Source organism: Streptopelia decaocto (assembly GCF_964273445.1).
Source record: "Streptopelia decaocto genome assembly, chromosome: 20".
NCBI classification, from domain to species: Eukaryota; Metazoa; Chordata; class Aves; order Columbiformes; family Columbidae; genus Streptopelia; species Streptopelia decaocto.
In genome coordinates, this window is record NC_138675.1 from 2,201,530 (window position 1) to 2,217,551 (window position 16,022).

At 50.6% G+C, this 16,022-nt stretch overlaps 1 protein-coding gene across 1 annotated transcript; it reads right to left on the bottom strand.

Moving 5' to 3' along the window:
* Nucleotides 1-35: 35 nt before the first annotated feature.
* On the bottom strand, nt 36-10,212 carry LOC309448460 (protein-arginine deiminase type-2-like; the record flags this gene model as incomplete). Its single annotated transcript, XM_082069998.1, has 16 exons — nt 36-336; nt 758-886; nt 1,122-1,207; nt 1,887-1,980; nt 2,758-2,902; nt 3,142-3,293; nt 5,478-5,585; nt 5,668-5,779; nt 5,921-6,024; nt 6,205-6,383; nt 7,155-7,280; nt 7,882-7,999; nt 8,081-8,142; nt 8,318-8,387; nt 8,470-8,656; nt 10,121-10,212. The coding sequence occupies 16 exons, from the start codon at nt 10,210-10,212 to the stop codon at nt 103-105; spliced, it is 1,998 nt and encodes a 665-aa protein (XP_081926124.1). The 3' UTR covers nt 36-102.
* Nucleotides 10,213-16,022: the final 5,810 nt, after the last annotated feature.

The window sequence follows — 16,022 nt, forward strand, 5'->3', positions numbered from 1 at the left end:
ATTCTGTGATTCCTCACAGCAAATTGATTTATTAACTGAATCACAAGCAACACACGCCGGAAAAGCCGCCAGGGACCAAGGCGGAGGGGGGAATGGGCCCCGCTATGGCATCATGCGCCACCATTGGAAGGCGAAGGGCCGGCGCTGGACGCTGGTGCCGCAGCGAACCTCCCCCAGGCTGCCGTGGTAGGAGGACACGTCCTCAAGGAAGCGGCAGCGCAGGCCCAGCGGCTCCAGGAGGGAACGGGCCCGTCGCTCCAGGCAGCATTCACCTCCCGTCACGGGGCCGAAGGGCTTGGGGACGCCCAGGTCCTTGGCCAGGACCATCATGGTGACCTGTGGGGTGACACAGAGGGGGAACCCGGTGGCGTCAGGACTGGGGAAGGTGAAGAGAAGCCGCTGGACGCCCTCACCCATTGACATCGCCCCAAAATGGGGGCATGGACAGTACTTTTGGCAGCTCACCCTCCCGCTGACCTCCAAATCCAGCACTGTTTTCCCCCTTTTAATCGTTAAAATGTGCCTCACACCTTGAAACTTCACCACTTTGAGTGGTTTTCACCTCAGAATTATACAGTTTAACCCAACTGCAAGCAACATGAAGCTACAAAGCTGTGGTTGACCTGGGTGTATCTGGAGATACTTTCTTTTTTGGGGGCAGCTGTAAAGACTGCTTTTTTGGGGCAACTCTGGGGACTCGTTCTAGCTGAATAAGCTGTTTTTTGGGGAGGATCCAAGGAACGGGAACGCTGCTCACCATGTTGGGGAAGTAGGGCACGGCTTTGCCCTGCTTGTCAAGCTTGAAGAGGGCGGGCAGGTCGATGATGTCCTCCTCCGTCAGCTCCAGCTCCTTCTTCAGGATGTCCCTGTTCCAGTCGATGCAACGCTGGAGGAGATCGAGAAAAGCAGGCCGAGATTTGAGGACATGGGTGGACACAGTCCCCAAAACCATCTCACACAGAAGAGCCAAAATGTGTCACCTTCTTTAAGGGTTTGCACCGCCTCAGGTGATTATTGCAAGAAATATATCAATTATTGCAAGAAATATATCAGTTATTGCAAGAAATGTATCCATTATTGCAAGAAATGTATCCATTATTGCCAGAAATGTTGGTTATTACCTGGACATACTGGTTCTGCTGCGCCAGGATGTCGTTGGAAAGGACCTTGTTAATGGTGACGCGTTTTGTGTCTGTCCCCGAGTACCCTGCAAATGCAAAACACCCTCCAAATGAAGCGGTGCTGGTAGGAGCCCGGCTTAAAATAGGCCACAGAAATGGGAAAAAGAATAAAAATACAACAAATTCTGATTCCTTGAGCTTGGAGTTAAGGGTGCTGGGAATCCCAATTCTTGGTTTTTGGGGAAATTTGGTGGAAGACAAACCTCTGCCTGTTGGGAAGAGCACTGGAAAGGTCCTGTCATCCACCCTCCTGCCCATGGGGGTCATTAGCTCCTATATTTCTCCCCTCAGCTCCATAAAAGCAGAGGTGCCACCTCCAGCCCTTGTTTTGGGGCAGGCGTGTTCTGGGGGTGACCCTGGAGGGACAAAACTCTTCCCTTGACCCTGTTGTACATGGATAATATTCAAATTAACCCAAACCAGCAAGGGAGGGAAGGGTAAGCGAGACAAAACGCTGCTAATTTGAATTGTCCTTTGCGCATCCCCTCCGTGCAGAGGTTCTTGATCCATCCCATCCCACTCGGTTTCCCAAAATAGGGCTTGAGGAGGCCGGGAACGGTGGCCAGACCAGGTGTGAAGGACAAACCGGGTGGAAAAATGTCCCCAACGTCCCTCCGCCAGCCCGTGGACACCCGCACGTCGGTCAGGCGCTGCCGCACTCGCCAGCATCAAAGCTGGGCCTGAAGCCACCCGCTGTCCCCTTGCCTTTGAACATGGTGGCTTCACCCTGACCCTCCTTCTGCTTCTCCCGAAAGAGCTTGTAGCAGGCGGCGGGGCTGGCCATCAGCATCCGAAACCGCTGCGGGGACAGAAGAGGAACAGCAGTCACCAAAAGTGCCTCATCCAGAGCTTTGGGGGGCTTATTTTTACAGGGAATTAATTTTTGGGGGGTTGGACTAGATGATCCCTAAGGTCCCTTCATTCTATGAGTCTACAAACCTGAGCTTAAACTCTTAAAATTAGGCATCTTTGCGGTTATTTATTCATTTTTTTAAATGCAGCGCTGAGAAGATGTATCTAAATGAGCTATTGGTGATTTGTGCTGTTGGTAGATCCCCGTCTAACAAACCTCAAGGGGTTAAACTGCTACCTGGGCTTGGCTGCAGCTGGGTCTAATCCTGCTCAGCCCAGGTGAGGGCTATAAAGCCCAAGGAGGGCTTGTGGGGGATTTTTTTATGTAAATACTAGTTTTTTGGAACCTTTTGGTCAAGGTGTGATTTTCCCCAGCAGGAAAAGTCCTTTGTCAGAAGCACTAAAAACCGGGAAAGCGCTTTTACAAACATCTGGAAATGCTGAGCTGCCAGGAGCCTTGGCCAGTATGTGTGAATATTGAGATTTAAATTTCTTGGATTACCTTCGCAAGTACCTTTTTTCTTTTATCTGTGTTGATTATTCACCAGGAAAGTCTGGTTTTTCCATTCAGAGCCCTCATTTTGGGGATAGGAGTGAGAATTCAAGCAAATAACTGGCTGGGACTGTCAAGGAAAAGAGCTTTTGGATTTTCTCTAGAGGTGCCCCAATGGGATTAGTGTCTGAGGGGAGAAACCGCAGAGTGGTGTGGGGGTTTTGGGGCTACCTTTGCGTCGGAGGCGGGCACAAAAGTGACAAATTCGTTGACGTGACCCACGGCCAACCAGTCGGAGTAGAGCTCTATGGGAGCCTGGACTTGCTGGGCGTAGAGAAAATCCCACACCGCCCTGGTCATCCTCCTCCCTGCGGATCTGCGGGTGACAGAACAAGGGCAATAAATATTTATGCAGCAATATGGACATATAAATAATTTGGGGGGGGGGGGTGGAATATGAAGGCAGAGGTTGGGTGCGCGCACTCTGTAAGGTGTCAGATTTGCAGCTGGTCAGGGAATGCCTAATTAAGGCTCTTAATGTGGGGTTTTTTTTGTTATATTTAGGGGCAGTTGTGGTTCCTTTGCTCCCGAACCCATGGATTTCACCTCTCTTACATGGGGAAGCTGCTGCCGATGAGGATCCTCCCCAGGGGATACTCCTTCCCTGCCACGGTCACGGGTGGGCTGACCTCCAGGTATCCAAAGGAGTCGAGGCTGGTGATGGCTTCGAAGATCGGCTCTCGCCTCACGTACCCAAAATCGGGGCCCTGGGGTAAGAGAAATCTCTGTGGGCTTTGCATGAGCCCCCTCTGCCTCCATATCTCTGTTTTTATCCCTCCTGTTGAGCTCAGACCTGCTCCAGTGGGTACAAGATAACAAGAAGGAAGCCTTTTGGTGGATAAGGAGAGGCTCAAGGGAAGGCAAGAGGATAAAGATTGTTCCTAGGTTATTTTGGCTCAGAAATAAATGGTAAACGCTGGGAGTGGAGCTCAAGCCTTGAGCTGGGCTGAGATCTCCTCTGCTATCTCATAGTCAATGTTTAAGTGTTGGCATTAAGCTAACGAGGTGCTTGGGTAGCCCTGAAGCCAAGTGTCTGGATGGTTCTTGTTGAGCTCGATGAAGTTCAGCTCCTGAGGGTAAATCCACCCCAGCCATAAGAGCCACCCCAAGGGCTGCACTTTGTTTAAATCCCATTTAAACACTGATTTTCAGCACTTAATATATATGGGATTTAAGGCGTTGTGCGCACAGAGGTAATTAGCGCTCTGTTGTGATGTGCCAGGGTCAAATGCTCAAGGGGAGTTGATAGCAGCATTTAAAACGGGGCAAAAATGGCAGCGGTGGGACACAAATCCTGCCTTGAGCCCATCCTCGCGCTCTGGTTTATGTGGACTCAGAGCTCAGGGCATCCCCTGGGGACAAGCTCAGGGATGGGTTGGGTTTGCATTAAATCCCAATCGCTTATAAGCGTTGGGTTTCCTTGGGGTAATATATTATATATATATGTTGGTAAGAATGCATGGGGAGACCTGAGGTTGAGTGGTTATGATCTAGAAGTTGCTTTTTTTCTTTTAAATTGAGGGTGTTTGGAGGAGCTGGGAGCTACTGCTGCATTTCCCCAAGGCTCCCCATACATTTTTGGGGTGCGTATCTAGAGGATCAGATCCTTCCCCTGGGTGCTATGAGAGGGATTCAGCATGAAACAGCTGCTCTTGGCTTATTTCAGTTTAATAAATGGCGGAGCTGATATGGTTTCAACTGTCAAGGCGCTGGTTCATCCCAGGTTTGGGTGTCGCATCCAAGGCCTATCAGTTCCAGATTGATTTTTGAGGGGCTTAATTGCCTCCCGTCTCCTTTTTCCCTGGCGTGGGGTCCTAAGGGTTTAGGGCTTGGCCCGGGTGAGAGGAGGGCCCGTCCGTGTTGTGTTTGGCTCAATATTCTGAGCTGGAAAATGAGATTGGAAAGATAGGAGCGGGGATTAGGGGAGGCTTCAAAGCAGAAATTGGAGTATGGCGTGTTAGCGGCTCCACAGGCTGAAATTGCTTCGCTAAATATGAAGCGGAGCAATTCCTGAAGAGGAATTCGTCCTGCTTGATGAATCCGGGACTGCATGTTCTCATTTCAGGCATGAGAAACGATGTATTTTCACACTTCTGAAAGCGCTTAACCTTCCCCAAAGTGACGTGCAACAATAACAAAACGACAAGCTGTCCTCTTCTCCCATTAATTATGGGGAGAATATCAGGGCTGAGGCTGCTCCCAGAGCCTGGCCGGGTGTATGGGGTGGCTTTGGTGGCTCCTTGGGGATGTCCCACCCTTTCTGGATGGCGATATCTCAAAGGGATCATCCAAACCGTCTCTTTTTTTCCATGTTTTTTGGTGCTGGACTCTCCCAAAATGCCTCGGCCAGCATTCCTGCTTTCTTTGCGCACCCTGTCTGTGACTGGCCCTTTGCCTCGGTGAAGAAGCCCTGCAGAGATGTTTTTTGGCAGCTGATTATGTCTTGTTTCTCTTCCAAGGAAGTAAACTGACCCTCTCACACTTTCCTTTCCTGTTCGGGAGCCGCTGTGTGGTCACGGATGTGGAGGAGGGAAGGAAAAACCAGCCAATTCTTGGATATTCAGGGTGGAGAAATCCATTCCTGTCCTGAAGCACGGCAGGAATCCTTTGTTCCCTGAGGTCCTCCTTGCCCATCTCATCCAGAACTTTGTGGATAAAGGGTTTTCCGGGTGGTTGGGATGTGGATTAGGTTCTGATCCTTGTTTTTAGAAGGTGAGGAGGTTGTGGATGGACTAGTATCTCCATGCAGTGCTGTTAACTCTGATTTTTCAGCTAATTCATTACAGGGCCTCCAAGGAGACAAGTGCAAGTGAGATTTTTAGCAAAGGTTAAATGGCATAAAAACCTTCAAGCTGCTCCTTGGGCACCACAAGCAACCGTCCCGCTCTTACCAGCAGCTCCTTGATGGGTAGTTGCTCCATCCCTCCATCTCGAGGGGAGTCCAGCACCACCGGGAAGCTTTTATGGGGGGCATGAGTGTAGCCAAACTCAATCTCATCCTAAAATAAAGGGAGGAAAACCCACAGGGGACACATCAGGGAAGGAAAAGGTTTTGTTTTTTTCCCTCTGGTGTCCAGCTACCTGCATCCAGCGGTCGCCGCGGTTGATGTAACCGGAGCAAACCTTCAGCTCGCAGCCGGCCTTGTTCACCAGGTTTTTGATCTCCTTCATGAAGAGGTAGTTTTCCTTCATGCTGGGAAAAGGGGTGGCAGGAGGGAAGGGGTTGAAGGGCTGCTGGAAAATCAATGTTCCCTCTGCCTGTCACCTCCCCAGCCTGTCACGGTGACCCCCAGGGAGACCGTGGGGCTGATGCTGATTTGGTTGGGGACTTTACCTGCAGACAAAGACATTCACTGGTGCCAAAGTGTTGGGGGTCATGATCCACGGCGCTACTCTGAACGTTACCGTGTCGGTGAAGATTGGGGTGTCAGGGATACCCTAGGGGAGGCAAGTAGAAATCAGGGACTTTCCACACCCTGGTTACCACTATTTCCCCCCAAATACCTTATTCTTGAGGTCATTCTTGGAGTAAATTAATGGGGACCACACCATTCAATCCCCATCCCCTTCGGGCTGTTGCAGCCTCCCATCTGCACCCCTTCCCCTGGACCCCCAAACCTCAGCCAGTGTCTCCAGGAGGCTGACGTGGATGGAGACCAGCCCAGGGAAGGTTTCATCAGGAAAGCGAAGCCCCTCAACGAAGAAGTCGAGCTCGGCAGCCCCGCCAGTGTACTGCACAGCATGGTACAGCTTCCTCCGGCCCAGCACTTGGACGTAGCGCTGCCCGAAGAAGGGGTCTGCAAGAAGAGAAAGGGGAAAATGGGCAATTTCCAGTGTTTCGGGTTTTTTCCAGCCTGTTTTCTTGTGTGCAAGGAGGTACTGTGGTCCCTCTGCGCTGGGATTCTCTGCCTCTGTGGGTGGATGAGACTTCACCTGGAAGAAGCTTAAAACAGTAGTTGTGGGGCTTGCAATTTTATAACTAAGCACAAGAAAGGTGAGGAAAAAATGTCTCAGCCTTTCCTTGGACGGAGCAGTTACTGGGGAGATGTTGCCATGGGGTTTCTACCCTTGCAGCCCCCTCTGACCTGCTGTGGGGTGACAATGCCACCAACCCCCCTGCCGCTGTATGGAGGGACAAAATCAAGTGACTTCATGGCACATTTCTGGGCTGCATGAGGGTTTTTTTTGATCCCAGGGAGTAAATCACTGTACCCACAAAGAATAAGGAGGGAAAGTGTTTTGTACAGTGTGTTGCCACCCTGGATAAAGCGTCTGGATGTCAGGACAAGTGGATTTTATTTATTTGCTATTCCTTTGCTGGCTGACCTTGGGTAAATGGCTTTGTGGCCCTGTGCTTGTTAATCTCCAAAGTTTTTCAGCTGATTGAGAAGAGAGAATATTCAATGCTGGAAAAAATTGGAGGAGGGATGCTGAAGGCATGGTTTGCATCAAAATGCTGTTTGCAGAGTGTAAAGAGGTCAGAGATGGAAAGAAAAGAGCTCACAGGGATCTCAAAAGCACCACAAATGAGGAGGAAGAGGCAGAGGAGGAGGTGAGGAAGGACTTACTCTGCACATAATAGACCCCAACTTTGTCGGCGTCAGAAACGGGAACATAGAGGATGATTTTGTACCCCCGGGGCAGGCGCTGTGGCCCTTCAGTCCTCAAGATCATCCGAGACATATCCAGCAAATCTGGGGTTGCAAGAAAAAAAATGGTAATAGCATGATGGATGATTGCACGGTGCAGCTCTGCCCATGCTCCCTCCTGGGATTTGCGTCTCCCACGCAAAAAAATCTGCTCTTCCCTCGCTACCGGCCTCTGCAAGCTGGAAAAACAACCTGCGGCCCTGCTACTAAAGCTTAGGCTTTGAAACAAATGCTTTTTTTTTAATTTTAATTTTCCCCAACAGCCCTGACCCAGCCGGTCCCCGGCCTCGAGGAGTTGATGGGCATCGGCTCCGCGTGGTTTTAGTTTTCCAGGAATGGACGGGAATTCCTGGCTGGCGTCGCCGCGAGCTCCTCTCACCCGCACAAAGCATTCCTGGGCCAAGCTCTGCTGCCGGTGGCACCTCTGCTATTTTTCTGGCCGTGCTTCATGCCCTTGCTTGACTGCAATTTGTTTTGCATGGCATTAAAAAAAGAAAAATTCCCATGTTGGGAGCTTACTCAGCAGCTTGGTGGAGAGCAGCTCATGGGAGCTGCTTCCCAAGTGAAATTGCATCTCCAAAATGTTAAAGAAGGGCAATAACGGAGCGTTTTTTGCTTTCTATGATTTTTCGTTTGAAGCTGTTACCTTCTTTGCTGAATACCCTTTCGTTGTCACAGTCAGATGCGGGAGTGAAGGGACTCTCCTTGTCGCAGCTGACGAGCAGGATGGCCCCGTGTCCCTCCGGGCCCCAGGTCCAGCTTGCCTAAAACACCTCCTGGGCCTTAGCAAGCTCAGGCTTTTGCAAGCCCGTGGGCTTTCCGTGCAGCAGAAGAGGCTGAATTACCTTGTTGGGGTTGTTTTGTTCCACCACGCCGTCCCGATCCGCGTCAGCGTCCAAAGAGATTCCTGGATGGGCCGATTCCAGTGTCACCCCAGGGTATAGTGAGCTTGGGTGGCTGCAAAAGCCCCCCCAGGCCCAGCAAATTTGGGTCTATCTCTGACCCCCCATCCCAGCATCCTCCTCCAAGGGACCGAGGGGGTGAAAATGGATTTTTTGCATCGCAGAGACCTTCTTACTCACCGATGCCGGTGAGGAAGACCCCAGCTTGGTTGATGTGCTGCCCTCCTTCTGCGTAAAAGCTGACGGTTACCTGTAAACCCCCAAATCCTTGCTTGGGGATGGATTTTCTCCCTCCGGGTGGGGGTTCCCCATCCCAGCACCCCACTTCTTACCTTGTTATCATTGACCTCAGTGCTGGCCTGGCTCATGCTGAACCTCAGGACTGTCCCCTCGTCCAGCGGCCATCGTGTCCCGCTGCCGGTGGCTGATCCATCCTCTGCTTGGCCCCGGCACGTCACCTCCACGCTCACCCCCTCTGTGTGCTTCACGCCGAAGGAAACTGCCCCGGCTGGGGCCGCCCTGCCAAAAACACTCTATTTTTATATGTTTGCACCAAAAAAAACCTGGTTCTTGCTGCAATGAACTTTGCTGTGCAAAACACAGCCAAGGCTGGGGTTGGTGTCTCCACGCTCACCACTGGCATGTTTCTGTATTTCCTCCCTGCCTGTGAATGCTTGAATTGTCTTTTTTATTTTGTAGACAAGCACATGCTATTTTAGCAAACAGTCTATTCTGCAGCCATCGGTGTGGATTATGATCCATAATAATCACAGCCAAAGCATTTAGTGCCGCTGGAACCGAACTTGCATTTGCATTTCAATGAAGAAATCCATGTCTCTTTTCCAACCGAGGCAAACCTGGTATTTAGCAGCTCGTCATAACCCAACTGAGAGACTTTACCATGAGAAACTCTAATTTTTGAGGTGTTTTTACCCAACTCTGAAGCAGCTGGTGCTGCACCGCTCCCAGTTTGATGTGCCCTTGTTATTTTCCAGCTGCTCTGCGCATCCCCTTCCCCTCGCCTGGCTCCTTGTCCCTAGTTTCCCTGTCTTTCCAGGGTTTTTGGGCTGCTTTCAGCTCCTGCGGCGCAGGCTCCCTCAGACCGTACATGCTTCTGACACCCGAGCGTTCGCGCCCTATCACCGTTACAGCATCATTTATCAAATTTCTGGATGCCAGTGGTCCCGCCAAACCTGCAGCAGGGTTAGAGGGGGGGAGAGGAAATCTGAGCGCTCATTAGCTGCTGCCCTGGCATTTCTTAAACGGTTAAATTATGTTTAATTATGCACGGAAAAACTGGTTTGGTTTCCTTGTTTTTTGCTTTTGGGAATCCCATCGGGAGAAGATTTGACCCAGATTGATGCCAGATGAGTTGTAACTGTGCCGCTTGGCTTGAATATTGAGGGCGAGATTTGCAGAAGCGGCGAAGACCAGGATTGACTGTAAAATGAGCTTTTAAACTTTTTCCTTTGAGGGGGAATAATTATCTTGAAATGCAGCGTCAGGTTTGTTTTTGGGGAGCAGGGCTGGTGTTGTGGGGCTTGTGTCCTGTCCCAGGACACTGTTTGCTCACTAGATCTTGTTTTTTCTCCCCTCTCCCAGCCGTATCTTGACATTTTCAGTCTATCCCTGTGGCTCCTGCTCATCCCTCCGCTCTCCAGCACCTTTCTGAGATGACGCTGGATCCATTGACCGCAAAAGGATCAAACCCATCGCTGTCACAGACTCGGGGTAAATATTAATACCGTAGCAAAAATGTGGATGCTCAAAGCTTTCCTGGGATTTGTGCAGATTTGCAAAGACCGGGGAAGATTTTGCTCATGAATGCCATTAAATCACAGCGTCAGGGCTGTGAGTTTTGGGGGAGAATAAGGAAAAATGAGAAGAGGGGGATTTGCAGAAGGATAAAAAAGGAGGTAAAGGTGGGGAGAAAAGTGGAAGCTCAGCAATGGAGGAAGGGGAACATTGGGGCGTCCCACTCACCCATAGACGTCGGCGGAGATATGGGTGCCCAGCACGCACAAGGCCTCGATGCGGTTCCCGTGCTGCAGCCGCAATGTGCGCTCCCCCGACATCTCCGCAGCCCAGATGCCCTGACGATGGGCACACGCGCCCTTCCCCACCTGCTTCGGGTGCCACCGGGCACCCCAACAAAACCCAACCGCTTCTCCTTCCTCCCTGCCGCACCTCCCTCCTCCTCCTCGCCTGGCCCCACAGCAAATCCCTCAACCTTGGAAGCATGCGGAGTTTGGGATGACTACTCCGCAGCCCCCACCCTGATGCAAAGGGAGGAGGCGGCTGGATTGGACCCTCTAAAGCCCCATGAAAATGATCTCGGAGGGGAGGGAAGGGATGGAGAGGGAGGGCAGCTGGCCCCGAGCCCGGCCGGCTCCCAACCCTACGCAAGGAGCTCCCCCAGCTGTCCCCAGCATCCCCCAGTCCCTCCAGCATCTCCCCCACCCCAAACTGGGACAAGCAGCCCAACGCAGGGGCGATTTTGTGCCGCTTTGCGTTTTCCAGCTGGCATTTCCAACTGTGGGGTGTCCGCTCTTATCTACTCTCTATGGAAAAACTCTGGCTACACTTGGGAAATAAAAATACATTTCCCAGCCCTTAGGATAAAGCAGGACACTCCTTTTTTTGTTTTCCCCTTATTTTCAGAGGGAAACTCAGCGGCGAGTTGCCAATGAGGGGAAATTGGAGGTGGTTTTGCACGGCAAACCTGTCGCTTGCCACCCTGTAGCGGAGGACATTGGGAACAATTGCCGCCCACACAGGTGTTTGCATTTTCATTAGCATCGAGCTAAATATTCATCTTTTAAAACCTAAACTTGTGCCCCAGATTTTGGGAGCCACAAGCAATTAGCGAGGAGCAGAAACTGTTCAGGTTGCTGTTCCCTATTTAAATCCCTTTTGGGCTCTTCTTTTTTAGTGCTCTCTTCCCTCTGTGGCTGGGGCATAGGAAATAACTCAAATCCAGTTTCCCATCTGAAGCAGATCCCGTTGTGTTTGTGGTTTTTTGTGGTTTTTGGTGTTATTTTTTTCCTCCATGACTTGAGCAAATGTGAGTGAGGACTTTGAAACCCACACCAAAAAAGGGGCAGTTTTGCTGCTTTTCGGCAACACAAAAATGAGATTTTGTGGTAACGGGGAGGTTTTATTGAAGCCCGTAGATGTTCTCTCTGAGAAATATAAGAAAATATAAACCACTTTGCTCTCGGCTTGTGTCTTTTGTAGAACATCATGAGTTAAATGACGCCCTGACCCAGGAGCTGACCTGCTGACAGCTGGAAAATGTTATTTTTGAGAAGCGTCGTGATTTATCTATTTAACCCCTGGCTATTTAAACCGCCAGTAGTAGGAAACGCTGTTGAAAGAGGAACTAGAAAGAGAAATAATTTAAAAAGAAGAAAAGAAACTGAAACTGTGTTGTTTGCACAAGCGGGCTGTGCTTTTAAGCACTGTGTGAGACTTATTTTGTCTCTTTTTACCCCAAATTGGAGCCAGGGGCTGGAGTGGCCTCATCTTCTACACCCTCCTGGGACCTGTGGGCTGGGGAAATAGAGGTGTAAACCCATCAGTTTGGAGGAAAATGAACAAAAAGCAGCTTCTCTTTAACCATTTTCGTTTCCCTGTTCCTCCATCCAAGGATTTAGTATTGCAGTTATCAGGGAGGAAAACACACGCTCTTTAAATCCTCCTTTTCTTCAAAAAGAAACCCAACAAACCCAACCCCAAATCCTTCCCATCTTACAGAAAATCCCCAAGGTCACCGCATCACTTGTAAGTTTTTAGAATTCCCGGCAGGATTTCTAACTGGTCGCATGGTTTCTTTTATATATCTATTTTAAAATGTATTTATATTCCACCTGATGATGCTGGTTTGGGTTAAATCCCCCAGCACTTGCCAGGCAAAAGGAAACTTGTGGACCCTTAGGAGCGAGTGTCGCCTGCTTGCAAATATGGGCTTGGAACTTTGGTTTCTCTGTGGATTTTGGGGTGATCTGAGGTTTATTCGAGTGGCCCTGGCTCCCTGGGAACTTGCAACAAAATGAAAGAGAAGAAAATGCCCCATTTTTGGGGAAAAAATGGAGAAGGGCAACTAGATTGCGTGTGGAAGGGGCTGGGAGAGCAAATTTCCGCTGCACTGGTCCCTGTCTTTGAGGCATCGGTGTGGAAGGCGGATGAGGTGTTTGCAAACTTCCCAGGGTTTTTGGAAACTGAGTTTGGTCTTTGCAAACTCTGGAGGATCTTTGAAAACTTCTTGGGGTCTTTACAAGCCTTTGGGGGGGACTTTTAAAGCTTCTTGGACTTCTTTGCAAGCTTTCTGGGGTCTTTGGCTTCCTGGAGACTTTGCAAGTCTTGGATGTTCTTTACAAGCAGGTTCTGTGTAAATCTGGGGTGTCTTTGTAGAGCTGCAGTGGGGGAAATATTAAATCCTTCCTGGGGAGGTTTTGGCAAAGCACCCACCCCTTGAAATATCTCAATTTGGGGAGGAAGGAGAGGGACAATTGCACTCAAGAGGCATCCAAGGCATCTTCTCTGTACCTGTGTTCAGTGCTGGGGACAAGTGCAAGGACCTACTTGTCCCCAGGGAGTGAGGGGTGACAAAGCCTGTGTGACACCCCCCAAACAGTTGCTAAATAAACCTTGGGTTCTGCTGCAAAAATGGATTTATTTTTTGCAGGAGGCAAAAGTGCTGTTCTTGCTGCTGAGTCTGTGCTATCAGGTGGGAGATCAGACAGGGTAAACCATCACAAGATGTATATAGATTATATATATATATATGTACACACACGTAGATGTCTAGAGGCTGGTGGTTTTGTGGCTGTAGTCAATCAGGTCAGAGGAGTTCTCAGCTCTTTTTTTCTAAATCAGATCTGCCAGATTAGGAGCTGCTCTGCATGAACTTTCCCGTCGCTCATGGATCTCTGCCTGCCCTAATTTTGAGGACCTGGGAACACATCCCAGCGCTGGAGCTCGCAAACAACCCCGGCCAGCTGATTCCTGACGATTTCCACGTGCGCATCGCCCAGCGTCTCTTAAGAAGCGCCGAGCCGGTGGGTGCGAGGGAGTTTGAAGCTCTGTGGATGCTTGGTGAGGGATTTTGGGGGTGGGGGGTTGCTGCATCTTTCCATCAGGCACGTGCCTTATTGGAAAGAGTAGGAGGAGAATATTCCCCCCATGGAGTCTTTTCAAGCCGACCTTTTGAGGTGCAAACAGGTGCCTGTCCCAATCGAGCTGTGAGGCGCTGCCTGTTCCTGCCTGCGCTGCCTTTATTTTGGAAGAGGCAGGTGGCTTTGAGGAGGTGAAACCAACCCACCGGTGAAGGATGAAGGAGCTCAGGCAAAGCTGAGCCCACCCGTGGCTTTATTGCTCTCCCCGGGGGGGGCATCCAGCACACCCCAGCAAGGGAGATATTTATAGGGCAGTGAATATTAATGCAAAGCTGGGGAAGAACGTGGGCAGGGCAAGCACAGGGGTGCTTTCCCCAAGGGATAAAGCAGTTTTATGGGGTGTTTTGCTCTGGGATTGCCAGGTCTGAAGTTTCCCAGCAGGCAAACACCTTGATTTTGGGGGAGAAGAAAGGATGGAGGGGGATTTTTTTGGTGCTTTCTCACCCAGGAGAAGGTGGTTGCAAAGCCAGCTCTGACAAGTCCTGGCTGTGGATGTTTTACCAGGATGGAGACCAAGCTCTCTTGGGTTTTACTGGCTTTAAAAGTATATTTTACCGGTCCAAACCTGCTTCCTGTCCTTTTTCTTTGGCTTCCGAGTGGAATGGGGAAGGCAGGTCTTTGGGAGGGGACTTGGTCCGTGCCTGGGATGCTCCTGCCCCGCTGTTACAACCACACACCTAAAGAAAATAAACCCTCATGCAAACCCGAGCGGGACTCGATAACTGGTTTGATGCCTTGCCCTGCTGCGAGTAATTAGGCTGACATGGCTCTTAAAAGTTCCTGCCTGCAATTATGCATGCAGACTAATAAATAAAGTGTAATTATCGGCTTAGGGAGATTATCAAACTTTCCTTAATGGAGTGGCAGTGCAGGATGGGCGAGAAAAAACACCCCGAGGGGGTCTGGGCTATTAGAGGGGTTCCTGGGGGAGCACCGAGGGGTCAGATCTTGCTCCATCATTGCTAGAAACAAGCTGAAATGGGGGAAAAAGATGAAACGAGCCTGAAAAAACAAGGCTGACCAAGCTTGATGTGATGGAGAGGTGGGATCCCATCTGTTGTGTACCAGAGATCTGAATAGCAGCTTCTCAGGACAAAGGTGTTATTAGGAAGAAACACTCAGCTCTGAATGGGCCAGATGACTTAAAATTGTCATTCTCCTTGCGCACAGACATGATGGTGCTAATAGGAGGTGGAGGAGGAAGAAGAGATGACCGTAGGTACCACCCAGTGAAGATGAAGTGTTTTGGGCTTGAGTGAGCATCCGCAGTGACCATGGCAGCTCAAAATGAGCCGTGACTAAACTTAAAAGTCCTCCAAACTCAAAACGAAGGTGAGGTTTTGGCACCGTGTCTCCATCCTTTCTGGCTGGGTGTGATCCTGGGTGGATTTGGAGAAACACATGATGTCCAACCTTCTGCTGAAACTGTCGTCCTCACTGGGAGCCTAAAACCACCATCTTCCTCCTCCCTCCAGATTACAGACCGTACCAGCCTGACCCCGTGGGGATTAAGGTGTGTTCCCCTGTCCAGCACAGGGCTCAAACCAGCCAAGCAGGATGCGATGCTAAAATCAGCACCGTGCCCAGTCCAAACCAGTGTGACCAGCAGGCATGAGTGGGAAATCCAGCTCTCTTCCATAGAGATGCTGCTGTGGCCGGAGTCTTCCTCAGAGGATGCAGCGAGCTCCTTGCCCACTGTGCTGGCTGTGATTTGCCCCAGCTTGGAGGCTTTTGGGTGTATGTGAAGGCTTGTGCCCCCCTCAAGAACCAACAAAACTCACAAATCTATGAACATCAGGAGTTTGACTCACGCTGGGTTTGGGGAAACGGGGTTTTATTCAAAATCTCAAGCAGGGCGAGAGCCTGGAAATGCCGCTAGCGTTCCCCGCTCGAGCATCCTGGCTGCTCGGCAGGCTCCCACGATCTGATTAAAGCCGCGCTCGCATACGAGACATAGTGCTGTTTTGTTTGTTTGTTTTTTTTTTCTTCTCTCTGCTGCAATTAAAGTCGGAAGGAACCCTTTAATGTAGACTGGCTGGGAGATGTTTAAAGCAGCTGGTTTGATCTCGCAGGGGAACGTGCACGCGGGTCGCTGCTCCTCCGGCTGAGGACGTGCGGCTCGCTGCGGCGATGGGGACTGGTCCTTCTAGCTCTGCTGAATTTCCTTTCACCTTTTTGGCTCGCAAGGGGTCCTGCCGCTGGCAAACCTCTTTTTCTCCTGGCTCCGGCCCCCTCCTGCCCATTGCATCACTAACGCCGTGTGAGAACAGGGACCACGTTGCCCTGTCCCCTTCGCTACGAGGGTGAAACTCGCAGCAACATGATGCTCGGCGCGTTTTCCAACCCTGTGTTACTCTTTTCCTCCATCTCAGCTGCTGCCTCCATCCCAGAGCGCAGTGGAAACCTCCTTACTGGCTTCGATGGGATTAATTTCACCCAGTTTCCCCCTTTGCAGGCAGGCGAAGCCTCCGGGATGGCCCGCAGAGCGGTGCTGTCTCTGGCAGACGGCATCTTCCAGCCGTGGGATGCTTCCCATGGGAGCTTCGCCTCATGCCCAATTCTCCCGAAACTTGAGGTCCAAGCGAAACACGGAGAACTTTTAATTTCCACTGAAAGCATCTTGTTGTTTTGTTGTTTATTTATTTTTTTCCCCTTCCCTGCCTGCTAAATAACCAGTTTTCCCTGCACTCGTTTCTACCTGTCGTGCT